At 43.8% G+C, this 17,613-nt stretch overlaps 1 protein-coding gene across 2 annotated transcripts in view; it reads right to left on the bottom strand.

Moving 5' to 3' along the window:
* Positions 1-2,919: 2,919 nt before the first annotated feature.
* The window catches only part of LOC106583215 (FYVE, RhoGEF and PH domain-containing protein 5), a 52,529-nt gene continuing 37,835 nt past the window's right edge, over positions 2,920-17,613 (bottom strand). Inside the window, exons 10-21 of one of the 2 annotated variants that reach the window (XM_014167132.2) lie at positions 17,160-17,218; positions 16,871-16,942; positions 16,529-16,597; positions 8,350-8,433; positions 7,676-7,755; positions 7,280-7,376; positions 6,875-7,012; positions 6,635-6,737; positions 5,662-5,798; positions 5,216-5,341; positions 4,733-4,887; positions 2,920-4,497 (exon numbers count right to left, since the gene is read on the bottom strand). In XM_014167132.2, coding sequence (XP_014022607.2) covers positions 4,461-4,497; positions 4,733-4,887; positions 5,216-5,341; positions 5,662-5,798; positions 6,635-6,737; positions 6,875-7,012; positions 7,280-7,376; positions 7,676-7,755; positions 8,350-8,433; positions 16,529-16,597; positions 16,871-16,942; positions 17,160-17,218 — 1,157 coding nt within the window. In that variant the 3' untranslated portion in view covers positions 2,920-4,460. The remainder of the gene's footprint in view (positions 4,498-4,732; positions 4,888-5,215; positions 5,342-5,661; positions 5,799-6,634; positions 6,738-6,874; positions 7,013-7,279; positions 7,377-7,675; positions 7,756-8,349; positions 8,434-16,528; positions 16,598-16,870; positions 16,943-17,159; positions 17,219-17,613) is intronic. The other variant, XM_045705476.1, reaches the window with a different exon arrangement.

The raw sequence follows: 17,613 nt of genomic DNA, 5'->3' as shown, positions 1-17,613 counted from the left end.
CGTTCTGTTTCTAATATCTCACTCTATCTCCCTGTTTCATACTGTCCCGTCCTGTTCTGTTTCTAATATCTCACTCTATCTCCCTGTTTCATACTGTCCCGTCCTGTTCTGTTTCTAATATCTCACTCTATCTCCCTGTTTCATACGCTGTCCCGTCCCGTTCTGTTTCTAATATCTCACTCTATCTCCCTGTTTCATACTGTCCCGTCCTGTTCTGTTTCTAATATCTCACTCTATCTCCCTGTTTCATACTGTCCCGTCCTGTTCTGTTTCTAATATCTCACTCTATCTCCCTGTTTCATACTGTCCCGTCCTGTTCTGTTTCTAATATCTCACTCTATCTCCCTGTTTCATACTGTCCCGTCCCGTTCTGTTCTGTTTCTAATATCTCACTCTATCTCCCTGTTTCATACTGTCCTGTCCTGTTCTGTTTCTAATATCTCACTCTATCTCCCTGTTTCATACTGTCCCGTCCTGTTCTGTTTCTAATCTCTCCCATTCAGTGTTTTCATTGAAACAGTATGGTAGTATGGGATAATGGCGTATGACTGCTAACGAAGACTTTTTAAGAAAACCCAGGCTGGATAATAGGAACAGGTGCAGAAGGCAGGTGGGGGGGGGCTAGTTTCTGGAGAGGGAGAGGAATTGGAACAAATGAATGGCCATTAGTCAAGAACAGCAAGCATCACTGGAATGGTATGCAGTATGAGTAGGGCCTGAAGTTTTTCCTAGTCAGATCATGAAAATAAGATGAGACCTACATGAACTAAAGAAGACCTAACCAACAGCCTTACAACTGAGAAACAGGATACGTTGTGAAACACAAAGAGAGCTAGACAAAAATAATGAGGAAGAGTTGAAAGAATGAGGGATGCTGTTGAAGAAAGTAAAGAGAAAGATAGGGAGCCTGGGACATAGAAGAAAGGAGAGCACTGGATGATGAATCATCCAACCTATATAGAACAAGGTGTCTGCAACTTTCAGGTACCCCAGAAAACAAACTTTCCCCCTTACTATTCTGGGTCACGAAACCTCAGGGGAGAGGTAAGAAACAGAGCAGAGCTGCCCTTTCTCCTGCCCTACTCTCCTGTACTGCAACCTGCTGCCTGTCTGTCTATCTGTCTGGATCACCCAGGCTCTGTTGCCTTACTGCTGCAGCCTTCACAGTAATCTAATTTTCACTCAGGACCCCCTTCCAGCATTGGGGAACATTGTACTATTGCAACTTCTGCTTATTTAGTGCCCTGTTAGGCACAGTGGAAGTAAGGGCGGTAGTCTAAGGGTGCGTTCGTATATTCGCTCTGGCTATATTCTCCGATTTCAGAGCACTCTTGTCTGAGTGTGCCAGAGCGCAGAATAAAACGCTCAACACCTGTTGAATATGGCCGGTGCCGGTAAATGCCGGCAAAAAAGCGTATTTAAATTGTTGCCAGCAGCACAGCTACAGTCCCCAACGCTCTGGATAACGTGAAAACAGACTAACCAGCTCTGCTAGGGTGAGTAAAATGGTCAGAGTGAGGTGTTCTCCCATTAGTGTCTAGAAGTAGCTAGCAAGCTAGCCAACGTTAGCCAGTTAGCTTGGGTGCTTAACTCTCTTTGTGAGGTCAGAACTCTCGGACCAACCCTTCTCCTTGGCCAGAGGGTCCAGTGTGCGCTCTGAGCGCTCCGAGAGCGAAACGCTCTGTGGATGGTGGGATAGTTTTGGGGCAACAATCAACATTGTGTGTATGTGCGTGTGCGTGTGTGTGTGTGTAAACAATCTGACAATGCTCTGAATTTACAAACGCCCAGAGCGCGAATTTACGAACGCACCCTAAATCAGCCAGAGTGTTCTCACACCTGGTTTGGTCTTTCATCACAAACAGTAAATATGTTACATTCATATCATATCAAATCAACTGATTTTCAACTGTCGCTGTGCTTGTTGATTTTTGCATGTTTGAATAGCAGCGCGCTGATGTCCATGCACTGTAACTATATACAGTACTCTCCTGTACCCTCATGATACAGACATGACAGATGTCAGTCAGTCTGAATGTCCCCTGATTCTACACTGAACAAAAATATAAACGCAACATGTAAAGTGTTGGTCCCATGTTTCATGAGTTGAAATAATAAATCCCAGAAATGTTCCATATGCACAAAAAGCTTATTTCTCTCAGATTGTGTGCACAAATTTGTTTACATCCCTGTTAGTGAGCATTTCTCCTTTGCCAAGATAATCCATCCACCTGACAGGTGTGGCATATCAAGAAGCTGATTAAACAGCATGATCATTACACAGGTGCAACTTGTGCCGGGGACAGTAAAAAGCCACTCTTAAATATGCAGTTTTGTCACACAACATAATGCCACAGATGCAATTGGCATGCTGACTGTAGGAATGTCCACCAGAGTTGTCAGATAATTGAATGTTAATTTCTCTACCATATGCCGCATCCAACGTCATTTTAGAGAATTTGGAAGTACGCCCAACTGGCCTCACAACCGCAGACCACGTGTAACCACGCCAGCCCAGGACCTCCACATCCGGCTTCTTCACCTGCGGGATCTTCTGAGACCAGCCACACAGACAGCTGATGAAATTGAGGAGTATTTCTGTCTGTAATAAAGCCCTTTTGTGGGGGAAAAACTCATTCTGATTGGCTGGGCCTGGCTCCCCAGTGGGTGGGCATATGCCCTCCCAGGCCTACCCATGGCTCTTCCCCTGCCCAGTCATGGGACATCTATAAACTAGGGCCTAATTCATTTATTTGAATTGACTGATTTCCTCATATGAACTGTAACTCAGTAAAATCTTTGAAGTTGTTGCATGTTGTGTTTATATTTTTGTTCAGTGTATATGCCATCTAGTGACCAATATAGGAATAGCACAGGGTAGCGAGAAGAAATCACACAAAATGATACACACAAAGGATATCCAACGTTAGTCACTTTACTTGTTTGAGAAACCCCAACAGTTTGAAATAAATAACTCATCCATTTCAAAGTCCACTACAGTGATTATGGCTGATAGCAGTGTTTCACATCAGGGTAACCACTCCCATTATAAGGTGGAGCTGAGGCTTGGTACAAATAGGAATTTTACATAATATGCAACTTAACGTTGAGGACAAGCCTCTTTTTTGTCATTGATCTGATATAGTTGATATATCCATGGTTTGCTAACACAGAGAACGAACTCCAGGCACTGGGCTTAGTGAGTTTGGCACAGGCTGACCAAGACACATGATCAAATAAAAACATTTAGAAGAAGAGTGCACTTCACTACTTTGCTCTTTAAGTTCCATTCTTCTTTTATGAGTGCAAATAAAGCAAAATCATTTTTGCCTATCAAAATCTCTACATATGTATTTACATGAACTAATTGCTGTATGTAAGGCCATTTCAGAAAATACAGTACATGGCGAAAATACGTAGCTAAGAAACACATTAAATGCAAAACAATACAAGACAACAGTCATACTTTGAGCAGAACAAGGGCTTCAAAATGTCAGGCACGTGAAGCTGGCTAAGTCCAGCGCAGAAATGTGTTCTGATAAAACGATGGAAATAGGGAGTCCATTCAGTAAATAGAGGGAGATCTTTTAAAGTACCGCTGTGTTGGTGCAGAAAGGCTGTATTGCACTGTGAACATGGAAGCACATACTGGGTCTACCAGGAGGGGGAGTGACCTTACGACCTCAGACCTTGGTGGATGGTAGAATAATACATGGAGATCCACTCTCATTCTTCTGACATCACATTAAGACTGCAGTCACGTTGGCATGTGGTCAATGTGTATTAATAACAGAGTCATCATTTTCATAACCTCTGCATGTAGGTTACACACTAGTAGGACATGCAGTTTAATAACATTTACTGCTAATGTTCTGTTTCCTCTTCTTTACCCCCAAATGTAACCCCTTGTCAGGGTTCTTAGTGTCAAAAACATGTCAGATAGCTTGATATCAATGAACATATTCTTCTTTGCTTTGATAACATCCAGCATTTTTTTTGCATGTCATTTTCCTTCCATTTTTATAAGTAATCCAGAGTAGTTAATTCCACGAAAAATCGGAGGGGGGGTGGGTCATAGGTAGTCTTGGTGGAATTTTCCAGAATGGAACATATCTCTGCCAGCTCCTCACTTGGCTCTGGGCGTCACACCTTCTGTAGCAGCGGGACGGGGACATTGGAGGGTGACAAAGTAGGCGAGCGTGTCCCCTCCTTTAAGAACACCATGTTTCCTTCTCTCCTCTCTCGGTCCATACACAGTAAGACACAGCCGTCACAGCTGACTAAAGGCAAAATTAACATATTCCTCCTTCTTCCTCTTCCCTTTTTGTTTTACATTCAGGCATTCTGAGGAAGGCTATGTGTAACAGGAGAGTGGCAGTGAGGTCCCCAGGGTAAGTCTGGAAGGTGAGTGATGCACATCCAAAGATACAGTCTCAACAACCCACCCAAGATGGCCACTGCTATAAAACTGTGGCTTCCTCCATGGCGTTGACCCATCTGGGTAGAAAGAAAAGTGCTGACTGTAATTATAATACATTGTAATAACAATCTGATTGTTGTGTTGATGCTGTTGCCAATGTGAGTCATGCCTATGACATGTCTTAATGATGCCTGTAAGTGGGGCCAGGAGTTTTACCTCACCACGTAAAAAGCTAAAGACTATAACTATGGCCCAGAGTCAGTTTTGGTCAGATGATGTGGTGATATATTTTTGGTGCAGTGCAGGGCTCACCTCTTAGCAGTGTGGTTGTCCTCGGCCTTAAAGGTGTAGTACAGGGTCTTCTTGTGGTACAGCTCAAAGACGTTGGTAGTCTCCTCTCCACCTGGCCTATCAGGCAGCTTCACTGTGAAGCCCAACAGAGGCAAACTCTCAGACGCCACCTTCTCCTGGAGACAGAGAGAGACAGAGAGAGAAGGAGGAAGAGAGAGACCGAGAGAGAGAGAGATAGAGACAGGGAGAGAGAGGAGGAAAAGAGACAGACAGAGAGAGAGAAATACACAGTGATCATTAACCTGCATCGTTTTAAGGATGCAGTTTGTGGAGGTTTTGCTGACTAAAAAAGTAGAGAGGGTGAATTAGCTTTACTAGAGAAACTCTATGCTCTTTCTCCATCTGAGTCGGGTATGTGTACATTACAGAGTTACAGGGAATGGTGGTTTGGGTAGAGGTGTGTGTGAGGGTTCAGGTTTAAGGGGAGTGTGTTTTCCCCCTCACCTCGCAGGCCTGGTAGGTGTAAAGCACCTTGTCTTTGAGGAGGAACCACAGTCTCTTCCAGTTCCTCTTGCTCCTCTTACTGCGCTGCAGAGTCCCGCTCATAGAGCCCTCCTCTGACACACTCACCTGGAGAGAACACAGGAACACACAGAGAGATTACTTACATACATAACATACTGCTACTACCTCAGTACAACCAAGGTGCTTGAATTGAAGATCAAGCTGGAAAAAACCCCGTCAAAGAGCCACTTCTGGAGGAAAATGTATGTTTACATTAAAATATAAGTTTAGTGCGTGGACAATAGCTTTTACCATTCATTTGGTAGAATATTAGTGGTTTGTGTGTGTGTGTGTGTGTGTGTGTGTGTGTGTGTGTGTGTGTGTGTGTGTGTGTGTGTGTGTGTGTGTGTGTGTGTGTGTGTGTGTGTGTGTGTGTGTGAGATTACCTGGGTCAGAGAGGCGGTGCCCTTGCGTCTCCACAGGCTGGGAGGGTGAAAGTTCTGGAAGACGGCAGAGAGCGGGCGGATGGAGCGGCGATTAGAACGAGGACTGTCAGTACCACTCGTCCCAGACACATTTCCTCCTATGGAGACAGAGAAGCACTGACCTTAACACCTGGACTCACACACATTCAATATGCTCCAGTAGTCAAGAGCGGCATATACAGTACAGTACAATACAGTATAATACAGTACAGTTTAGTACAATACAGTATAGTACAGTACAGTTTAGTACAATACAGTATAGTACAGTACAGTTTAGTACAATACAGTATAATACAGTACAGTTTAGTACAATACAGTACAGTACAGTTTAGTACAATACAGTATAGTACAGTACAGTTTAGTACAATACAGTATAATACAGTACAGTTTAGTACAATACAGTACAGTACAGTTTAGTACAATACAGTACAGTATAGTACAGTTTAGTACAATACAGTATAGTACAGTACAGTTTAGTACAATACAGTACAGTACAGTTTAGTAAAATACAGTATAGTACAGTACAGTTTAGTACAATACAGTATAGTACAGTACAGTTTAGTACAATACAGTATAGTACAGTTTAGTACAATACAGTATAGTACAGTACAGTTTAGTACAATACAGTACAGTACAGTTTAGTACAATACAGTATAGTACAGTACAGTTTAGTACAATACAGTATAGTACAGTACAGTTTAGTACAATACAGTATAGTACAATACAGTATAGTACAGTACAGTTTAGTACAATACAGTATAGTACAGTACAGTTTAGTACAATACAGTATAGTACAATACAGTTTAGTACAATACAGTATAGTACAGTACAGTTTAGTACAATACAGTATAGTACAATACAGTATGGTACAGTACAGTATAGTACAGTACAGTTTAGTACAACACGGTACAGGAAAGGAGGAGGAGTTATGCACCTCTCTTCTGGAGCTCGCTGTAACAGTGGTCACACACGTTGGCCATGCGGTCCTGCAGGTACTTCAGAGGGGATCTGTTCCTGGAGCAGCTCCGACACACAATCTGAGTAGAGCAGGACCACATCACAACACCCAACACACACAGGTCAGGCCTGACTGTGGAAAACACACTCCAGCCACATCATACTGCGCTAAACTGTCCTAGGTGACGTAGCCATGCATTGTCTGTGAGAGACTCACCCTCCCGCAGGCGTGGCAGTGGTGTCTGCGCAGTGTGAGGCTGAAGTCTGAGGTGCAGTTCATACACATCATCACATGGGACACAGGCACCAGAGTAGGAGCCTTCTCCCCCAGGGACAGCCACAGACGCTCTCTGGCCTGGAAGAGAGACAGGACAATATAGTTAGAGCTACGTCTACCATACTAGACTTCACAGTCTTACTCAGTGACTCATACTCAACTTAAAAGAGAAAATACTCCCTCTGCAATGTTAATATAACCTCAGTAAATGTATGAGTATTGGTTTGCTATTGTCATTGAGTGGGGAGCATTGTAATGCTATTGCTAACAACGCTAGCATCACGTTTGTGTATGCTCTGTGTATGCTCTGTGTATGCTCTGTCTCCCAGTCAAAGTCCTCCTCACCTCTCCAGAGCAGCTGCTGAATGGCGCAGGTCCTCTGGCGTGGTCAGATACTGTCCGACTCAGAGTGTGGAACCAGTCCTCTCTCTCACTACAGGAGCTGCACAGGGACACACAGAGCACATGTCATTAAGCCCTCTCACCATACTTCTCATATACCAGTGATGGGTTTGACTACACTACTTTCAGGGCTATAAATGGCCCAGAGTGGTCTAGACAGATGGTCAGGAAAGCAACACTGACACTACTTATAAAAGATCCAAAAAGCCTGGCACGAGAAGCTTTACTATACTTAATTCACTGTTTAAACAGTGTATTTGGTGACCGTGGGAACTGTGAACTACAATCATTATACCGACCATGCCACCCAAGGTGTGAGTGTGTGTTAGTGTGACCCACCTGGCTGCCAAGGTGATGGAGATGTCTGCTCCCTCGATACTCAGAGCGTTCTGTACATTCTCTATGACGGGTTTACCGATCTGGAATGTCAACAACACATTACACAGACCCATCAGGAATCAGTGAGCGAGAGGACAGATCGGTTTGAGAAGGGTATAGAGAGAAAGAGAGGATGAGGAAAGAGAGAGAGGAAAGGAAGGAGAGATATAAAAGTGAGAGGGTGTAACATAGAGACAAAGACAAAATTATAGAGAGGACAAGGGAGAGAGGACAAGGGAGAGGGAGAAGTGAGGGGGGTGAGTGATATTGACAAAGAGAAGAGAGAAATTTGGTAAATGGTGATGGGAAAAAAACGGGAGAGAGAGAGAGAAACGGGAGAGAGAAAAACGGGAGAGAGAGAAAAACGGAGAGAGAAAAACGGGAGAGAGAGAAAAACGGGAGAGAGAGAAAACGGGAGAGAGAGAGAGAAACGGGAGAGAGAAAAACGGGAGAGAGAGAGAAAAACAGGAGAGAGAAAAACGGGAGAGAGAGAAAAACGGGAGAGAGAGAAAAACGGGAGAGAGAGAGAGAAACGGGAGAGAGAAAAACGGGAGAGAGAGAAAAACGGGAGAGAGAGAGAAAAACAGGAGAGAGAAAGAGAGAAAACGCGAGAGGGAGAGATGGAGGACTCTGACCTTCATCCCAGTCAGTGGGAGGCTATTCTTCAGTCTGTATTTCCCGTCCTGCTGAGGGTAGGTGTATAGCAGCACATCATTCATCTGTTAACACACAAACACACTCAGAATTCACTAACAAACCTCAGAATCACACATACTTTCATTCTGTATCCTCAGAGCCAATGAACAAGATAATACTGTATACAAATATTTCACTGATTCAGCTGTTGGACAGGACAAGTGCATGGAGAAATGACTTATTATTGTCAGTACTCTCCAATCCAAATAGCATGCTACTTAGTATTATATATCTTGATGCCTAGTCACTTTACCTCTGCCTTCATGTACATACTGTATCTACCTCTATAACCACATGTCCCTGCAAATTGATGTGGTTTTGGTACTCCTTGTATATAGCTTCATTCTTGTGTTTAATTTTGTCTTGTTTAATTCTGCATCATTGGTTAAGGGCTTGTAAGTAAGCCTTTCACTGTAAGGTCTACACCTGTTGTATTCAGCGCATGTGACAAATAAAAATGTATTTGATTAAAAATACATTGTACATTATTTCGGCATGTTAAATAACCACATGGTGGTGCCCTAAACTAAGAGGAAACCATCTGTTCCTCAACGAAGAGTTGGGCTGTTTTACTTATCATCATTTCATTACATTTTACAGTTAAATGCACTGGCGGTTTTAGCATATAAATCTTGGTGGGGCAAAAAATAAATACAAGTGGAATGCATGCCAGCAAAGCCACTACACAACACTAAACAATACATTCATTGCACTATAACAAACGGTGCCCACCACCTGTTAGGGTCTGCATAAAGCTGTCCCAACACCTCACCACTGCTACACCTGGCTATCAGCGGAGCCTATCTGGCTATCAGCCGAGCCTATCTGGCTATCAGCACAGCCTATCTGGCTATCAGCGGAGCCTATCTGGCTGTCAGCGGAGCCTATCTGGCTATCAGCGGAGCCTATCTGGCTGTCAGCGGAGCCTATCTGACTATCAGCACAGCCTATCTGGCTATCAGCGGAGCCTATCTGGCTATCAGCACAGCCTATCTGACTATCAGCGGAGCCTATCTGGCTATCAGCGGAGCCTATCTGACTATCAGCGGAGCCTATCTGACTATCAGCGGAGCCTATCTGGCTATCAGCGGAGCCTATCTGGCTATCAGCACAGCCTATCTGACTATCAGCGGAGCCTATCTGGCTATCAGCACAGCCTATCTGGCTATCAGCGGAGCCTATCTGACTATCAGCGGAGCCTATCTGACTATCAGCGGAGCCTTGTCTGGCAGCGAAACAGTTCATTCAGCCTCATTTACTGTCTTTTAAAAAAACATAGCTGATATGGCTGACTTGCTTAAACAAGTGTGGATTCTACTGACAATTGAGATGTACAAACTATGGCATAAGGGGGTGACAAGCGGATAAGAGGCAATCTGTAATTTTGATTTAGACATTAATGAGCGAGCTAGGACGGACGTAATCAATATAACTATTTGTTCAGCACTTCTGAAATGTACAGCGACAGAATTCAGAACATGGTCTGATCTTACAGTGTTCTCCCTGTACACCAAGTCAGAACCGTAGGATAAATAAAGGGGGCATATAAGCAGACAATGAAAGCTCTTACAATATTAGATGATTACATTTCTCTAGAACAGGTTATAGGCTACATGTGCACCACCAAGTCAGAACAGTAGGCAAAATTAAGAGGGGAAAATAGACCAAATTATTAGGGTGAGGCACATGGGCTACTAACAGCTTACTACACAACATACACTTAGTATTACTTTCTTAGCTACAGTATACATATCTCCCTGGCATATTACATCATTTATGAAGCAGCATACAATACATTTTTTGACTCACATTGGTGGGCTCGGTTCACTTGAACAGGATGAGTTCACAGTTGTTTTGAGCGCTGCACAAAGCATGCTTTATTGACAGCATGACCAATGTCGAATGTTTATCATTTTAAACTTGGATTTTGGACCACACAGCCACTGTCACTGGTTCCTTCCAAACCACTCATTAAATTTGCGATTTACAACTTGTTGTGTAATGTTTATGTTCAATGGCCGATGAGCACCGATACATTTTATCTATAATTTCTCTTCGTTATTTAACTTCATATGACAAGGATTAAGAAGGATTTGCCAGTAGATTGTGAACTTAATTCATGATGATGTCTGCTAGCTAAGATTGTGAAAGTATGACATTGACATTAAGTCCAATCAAAGCTACTGTGCCAATGTCCTTGAGCCTTCTTGGATGGGCACTTCTATGGCAGTAGCCGAAGGGCTAGAATTTTCAATGTCTCCTCTTACACTTGGCAATGACATAAAGTCCCCATGAGTGACAGAACACTGAGCCAATCACGTCGCAACGCTCTGTATTTTCTGCTGGCTGCCCCACCACCACAGAAAGCACTGAGCTAGGCTGAAACACCTGCATTTTGGAGCTGCTTTACTCAAGAAAACAAAAAAGAGACCGTGTTTGTATGCAGCTTTGTTTGCAAACTGATACGTGACATGTATTAATGCCAAAATAACATGCAAAACAGGCAAGCCCAAAAAATGTCTGCCCCACCTGCCCTGAATGGCGGGTTGCCACTGGTTAAATGTGTCTCAATGTCAAAAATCAAGATTTCTTCCTGTTTTTCTGACCGCATGACTTGACCAGTTAAAACTCTGGGCATGAGTCATCCTTCCACTGGGGCCCTAAGCACACCATAACTCCATCTCCTTAAGAGAGTGAGAGATGTTGCAGATTTTATCTCAGAAAAAACCTAAATGGATTCTAGTTGTGTGTGATCATGAGTGGACTGACTGCAGTGTTTTATTCTTAAATGTTAACGTGGTTCCTATAGTTTATCCTATAATACTACAAATTAGGTTTTATCCGCTTGGATAATATTTCCAAAATATGATTGAGTGAATCGTCTTAGTGCAAATCCCTGTAGTTGGACAACAGTGACCTAGAAAACCTTAAAGTTGACTCATTCTGGGTAGATGTAAACAAAGGTCATTGGTCATTCAAGAATAGGCATTTGGGATTATCTTTTCATTTTCACATAACAGATTTTTCTTTCGTTAACTCTTTCGTTAACTCTATTGTCGATCATAATTTACCATCACTGAGAGGGCTGTACATTTGAAAAAATAAGGAAGTCCCCTTTAATTCTGTAATTTTCCATCATATTAACCCATTCCTTGATTTAAGCTCTTTCTCTTCTTCTGCCGACATCCTTCTCTCTCACTTTGAGATGGCAGAATCAGAGTGTTCTGTTGGCATAGTTACAGAGGGGGCTTTCACTGCCAGGCTGCTAAAGAATGGCCTGTCTGAAGTCGTTACTCTGTTTGGACTTATGGCTATATAAATAACACCCTCCTCCTCCTCAGACATGTCGCCCCTACTACCATATCCTGAGTGTGGTTGTGTGGGTGCTAAAGACAAGTATGTTCTTTTTTAAAGATGACAGATTCTAGGTGGGGGAGGTGGGTTTAATCTAAGAAATTAGGAATGAAACAATTTTAGATGAACATGGCATGGTAAAACAATAGAAGGACATCCATGTTAATATCTACTGATATACATACAAAATAGATATCTAAATACAATTATGATTGGACAAACTAGCATCAGGTTTAAACAGAGAGAGAAGCAGGTCTACTGTGTGTGACTGTATTCAACAGAGAGAGAAGCAGGTCTACTGTGTGTGACTGTATTCAACAGAGATAGAAGCAGGTCTAGTGTGTGTGACTGTATTCAACAGAGAGAGAAGCAGGTCTAGTGTGTGTGACTGTATTCAACAGAGAGAGAAGCAGGTCTAGTGTGTGTGACTGTATTCAACAGAGAGAGAAGCAGGTCTAGTGTGTGTGACTGTATTCAACAGAGAGAGAAGCATGTCTAGTGTGTGTGACTGTATTCAACAGAGAGAGAAGCAGGTCTAGTGTGTGTGACTGTATTCAACAGAGAGAGAAGCATGTCTAGTGTGTGTGACTGTATTCAACAGAGAGAGAAGCAGGTCTAGTGTGTGTGACTGTATTCAACAGAGAGAGAAGCAGGTCTAGTGTGTGTGACTGTATTCAACAGAGAGAGAAGCATGTATAGTGTGTGTGACTGTATTCAACAGAGAGAGAAGCAGGTCTAGTGTGTGTGACTGTATTCAACAGAGAGAGAAGCAGGTCTAGTGTGTGTGACTGTATTCAACAGAGAGAGAAGCAGGTCTAGTGTGTGTGACTATATTCAACAGAGAGAGAAGCAGGTCTAGTGTGTGTGACTGTATTCAACAGAGAGAGAAGCAGGTCTAGTGTGTGTGACTGTATTCAACAGAGAGAGAAGCAGGTCTAGTGTGTGTGACTATATTCAACAGAGAGAGAAGCAGGTCTAGTGTGTGTGGGTGTATTAAACAGAGAGAAGCAGGTATAGTGTGTGTGGGTGTATTAAAAAGAGAGAGAAGCAGGTCTAGTGTGTGTGTGTGTGTATTAAACAGAGAGAGAAGCAGGTGTTGTGTGTGGGTGTATTAAACAGAGAGAGAAGCAGGTCTAGTGTGTGGGTGGGTGTATTAAACAGAGAGAGAAGCAGGTCTAGTGTGTGGGTGTATTAAACAGAGAGAGAAGCAGGTCTAGTGTGTGGGTGTATTAAACAGAGAGAGAAGCAGGCCTAGTGTGTGGGTGTATTAAACAGAGAGAAGCAGGTCTATTGTGTGTGTGGGTGTATTAAACAGAGAGAGAAGCAGGCCTAGTGTGTGGGTGTATTACACAGAGAGAAGCAGGTCTAGTGTGTGTGTGTGGGTGTATTAAACAGAGAGAGAAGCAGGTCTAGTTTGTGGGTGTATTAAACAGAGAGAGAAGCAGGTCTAGTGTGTGGGTGGCTGTATTAAACAGAGAGAGAAGCAGGTCTAGTGTGTGGGTGTATTAAACAGAGAGAGAAGCCGGTCTAGTCTGTGGGTATATTAAACAGAGAGAGAAGCAGGTCTAGTGTGTGGGTGTATTAAACAGAGAGAAGCAGGTCTAGTGTGTGTGTTGGTGTATTAAACAGAGAGAGAAGCAGGTCTAGTGTGTGGGTGGGTGTATTAAACAGAGAGAGAAGCAGGTCTAGTGTGTGGGTGTATTAAACAGAGAGAGAAGCAGGTCTAGTGTGTGGGTGTATTAAACAGAGAGAGAAGCAGGTCTAGTGTGTGGGTGTATTAAACAGAGAGAAGCAGGTCTAGTGTGTGTGTGGGTGTATTAAACAGAGAGAAAAGCAGGCCTAGTGTGTGGGTGTATTACACAGAGAGAAGCAGGTCTAGTGTGTGTGGGGGTGTATTAAACAGAGAGAGAAGCAGGTCTAGTGTGTGTGTATGAAACAGAGAGAGAAGCAGGTCTAGTGTGTGGGTGTATTAAACAGAGAGAGAAGCAGGTCTAGTGTGTGTGACTGTATTCAACAGAGAGAGAAGCTGGTCTAGTAAGTGTGACTGTATTCAACAGAGAGAGAAGCATGTCTAGTGTGTGTGACTGTATTCAACAGAGAGAGAAGCAGTGTGTGACTGTATTCAACAGAGAGAGAAGCAGGTCTAGTGTGTGTGACTGTATTCAACAGAGAGAGAAGCAGGTCTAGTGTGTGTGACTGTATTCAACAGAGAGAGAAGCAGGTCTAGTGTGTGTGACTGTATTCAACAGAGAGAGAAGCAGGTCTAGTGTGTGTGACTGTATTCAACAGAGAGAGAAGCATGTCTAGTGTGTGTGACTGTATTCAACAGAGAGAGAAGCAGGTCTAGTGTGTGTGACTGTATTCAACAGAGAGAGAAGCAGGTCTAGTGTGTGTGACTGTATTCAACAGAGAGAGAAGCAGGTCTGGTGTGTGTGACTGTATTCAACAGAGAGAGAAGCAGGTCTAGTGTGTGTGACTATATTCAACAGAGAGAGAAGCAGGTCTAGTGTGTGTGACTGTATTCAACGGAGAGAGAAGCAGGTCTAGTGTGTGTGACTGTATTCAACAGAGAGAGAAGCAGGTCTAGTGTGTGTGACTATATTCAACAGAGAGAGAAGCAGGTCTAGTGTGTGTGGGTATATTAAACAGAGAGAGAAGCAGGTCTAGTGTGTGTGGGTGTATTAAACAGAGAGAGAAGCAGGCCTAGTGTGTGGGTGTATTACACAGAGAGAAGCAGGTCTAGTGTGTGTGTGGGTGTATTAAACAGAGAGAGAAGCAGGTCTAGTGTGTGTGTGGGTGTATTAAACAGAGAGAGAAGCAGGTCTAGTGTGTGTGTATGAAACAGAGAGAGAAGCAGGTCGAGTGTGTGGGTGTATTAAACAGAGAGAAGCAGGTCTAGTGTGTGGGTGTATTAAACAGCGAGAAGCAGGTCTAGTGTGTGGGTGTATGAAACAGAGAGAAGCAGGTCTAGTGAGTGGGTGTATTAAACAGAGAGAAGCAGGTCTAGTGTGTATGTGGGTGTATTACAAAACGGATTTTACCTATGGATTATTTGGAACCAAAACAACATTTGTTGTTGAAGTAAAAGTCCTGGGAGTGCATTCTGACGAAGAACAGCAAAGGTAATCAAATTTTTCTAATAGTAATTCTGAGTTTAGTGAGCCCCAAACTTGGTGGGTGTCAAAATAACTAGCTGTGATGGCCGAGCTATGTACTCAGAATATTGCAAAATGTGCTTTCGCCGAAAAGCTATTTTAAAATCTGATACCGCGATTGCATAAAGGAGTAAGTTATAGCATTTTTGAGGTATTTGTATTTCGCGCCACGTGATTCCACTGGGTGTTGACTAGGGTGGGACGCTAGCCCATAGAAGTAAAACAGAGAGAAGCAGGTCTAGTGTGTGGGTGTATTACACAGAGAGAAGCAGGTATAGTGTGTGGGTGTATTACACAGAGAGAAGCAGGTCTAGTGTGTGGGTGTATTACACAGAGAGAAGCAGGTCTAGTGTGTGGGTGTATTAAACAGAGAGAAGCAGGTCTAGTGTGTGTGGGTGTATTAAACAGAGAGAGAAGCAGGTCTAGTGTGTGTGTGGGTGTATTAAACAGAGAGAAGCAGGTCTAGTGTGTGGGTGTATTACACAGAGAGAAGCAGGTCTAGTGTGTGGGTGTATTAAACAGAGAGAAACAGGTCTAGTGTGTGGGTGTATTACACAGAGAGAAGCAGGTCTAGTGTGTGGGTGTATTAAACAGAGAGAAGCAGGTCTAGTGTGTGTGGGTGTATTACACAGAGAGAAGCAGGTCTAGTGTGTGGGTGTATTAAACAGAGAGAAGCAGGTCTGGTGTGTGGGTGTATTACACAGAGAGAAGCAGGTCTAGTGTGTGGGTGTATTAAACAGAGAGAAGCAGGTCTAGTGTGTGGGTGTATTAAACAGAGAGAAGCAGGTCTAGTGTGTGGGTGTATTACACAGAGAGAAGCAGGTCTAGTGTGTGTGTGGGTGTATTACACATAGAGAAGCAGGTCTAGTGTGTGGGTGTATTACACAGAGAGAAGCAGGTCTAGTGTGTGTGTGGGTGTACTACACAGAGAGAAGCAGGTCTAGTGTGTGGGTGGGTGTATTACACAGAGAGAAGCAGGTCTAGTGTGTGTGGGTGTATTACACAGAGAGAAGCAGGTCTAGTGTGTGGGTGTATTACACAGAGAGAAGCAGGTCTAGCGTGTGTGTGGGTGTATTACACAGAGAGAAGCAGGTCTAGTGTGTGTGGGTGTATTACACAGAGAGAAGCAGGTCTAGTGTGTGGGTGTATTACACAGAGAGAAGCAGGTCTAGCGTGTGTGTGGGTGTATTACACAGAGAGAAGCAGGTCTAGTGTGTGTGTGTGGGTGTATTACACAGAGAGAAGCAGGTCTAGTGTGTGTGTGGGTGTATGAGGAGCGTTCCTGACCTTCCCCGTTCAGTCAGTAAAGAGCAGCTCAGGAAGCTGCCATTCAGAAACATCCTGCCAGGAAACCCTGCTCTCAATAGCAGGGTCTGGGTCTGGGAGGGCCATAGATATAGAGCAAACAGAACAGACCTGCTGCTTATCCTTTTCAGATTACATTTACATTGCAACAAGATGGTGCATAGTTGTGTAGTCATAATGACAAGCGTGGTGACCATGTTCAAATTTGAGAAATTGTTTGTTAGATTTTTGGCCTAAAAGCTCTGTCCGTTATCTACAGGTTTGTGACAGGAAGTGACACTTCCAAACAGGAAGTGACATTTACCAGAAACAGGTGGCGTGGCTGTCTGCACTTCCTGCTGACCTTCATCAGAGTGCCCTCCTTCACAAACACCTGAGTACAAAACACACACACACACAGGGTCAGATATATAGTAGATGAAATGGCAATTAAGGACAGTGTGCCACATATGAGAAGCAAGAGGTGTCCACGCTTCTCCACCCAGACAGAGAGAGGGCCAGGGGATTCCCAGCTGACTGGTTATATAAAGGGCGACACGGGCAGGATGGAGAGGTAGAGGTTGGAGGGGGGAGAGGGTGTACCATTGCCCGGGGCTCTGGGCAGAAACAATGGTGTTATCAGGCAGGCAGACAGGACGGAGCTCACCCTGCCAGGCTGGAGCAGATCCCTCTGGCCTCCAACACTGTACTCTATGTTGACAAGACGTAGCAGGTTCTCCTGAGGAAGTGAGAAAGAGAGAGGAGGGAGAGACATGCCATGTTGAGCAATAACTACCAAATAACAACACTGCATGTGTGCACTCTCTCTCTCTTACAAGCACTCTCACACACACATGCACACACACAACGAACATACACGCAACAAACACACACACACAACAAACACACAAAGGCAGGCACACACTATGTTGAAAGACACTCGTCTTGAAACTCACCCCATGTTTCAAACTGTCATTGGCTTGATCTGCAATGTCTGATACTACCACCAGAGCAGCTGAGAGAGAGGAGACAGTGACAAGACGGAAGCAAAGAGTTGTCGTTAACGCAAAATGAAAAACATCAGACACACGAACCAGAGAGGGACATGTTCATTCCAGCCTTGTCCCCCATACACACACACACACACACACACACACACACACACACACACACACACACACACACACACACACACACACACACACACACACACACACACACACACACACACACACCATCTGGGCTGGAAGTGGCTTTCCTAGTGGCCAGAGATTGCACAGTGGCTAACCCACTCATGAATTACACATACAGCACACAGAGACAAGAGAGCCAAAATGGTTACCTAGTGATTTACCCACACACACACAAACACAAACACACAGAAAAACAGACAAAATGTCTCCCTAGTAA

The sequence above is a fragment of the Salmo salar genome, chromosome ssa22, assembly GCF_905237065.1.
Source record: "Salmo salar chromosome ssa22, Ssal_v3.1, whole genome shotgun sequence".
NCBI classification, from domain to species: Eukaryota; Metazoa; Chordata; class Actinopteri; order Salmoniformes; family Salmonidae; genus Salmo; species Salmo salar.
Note: the sequence above shows the minus strand (reverse complement) of the source record. Positions and strands in the feature narration are given on the sequence as shown.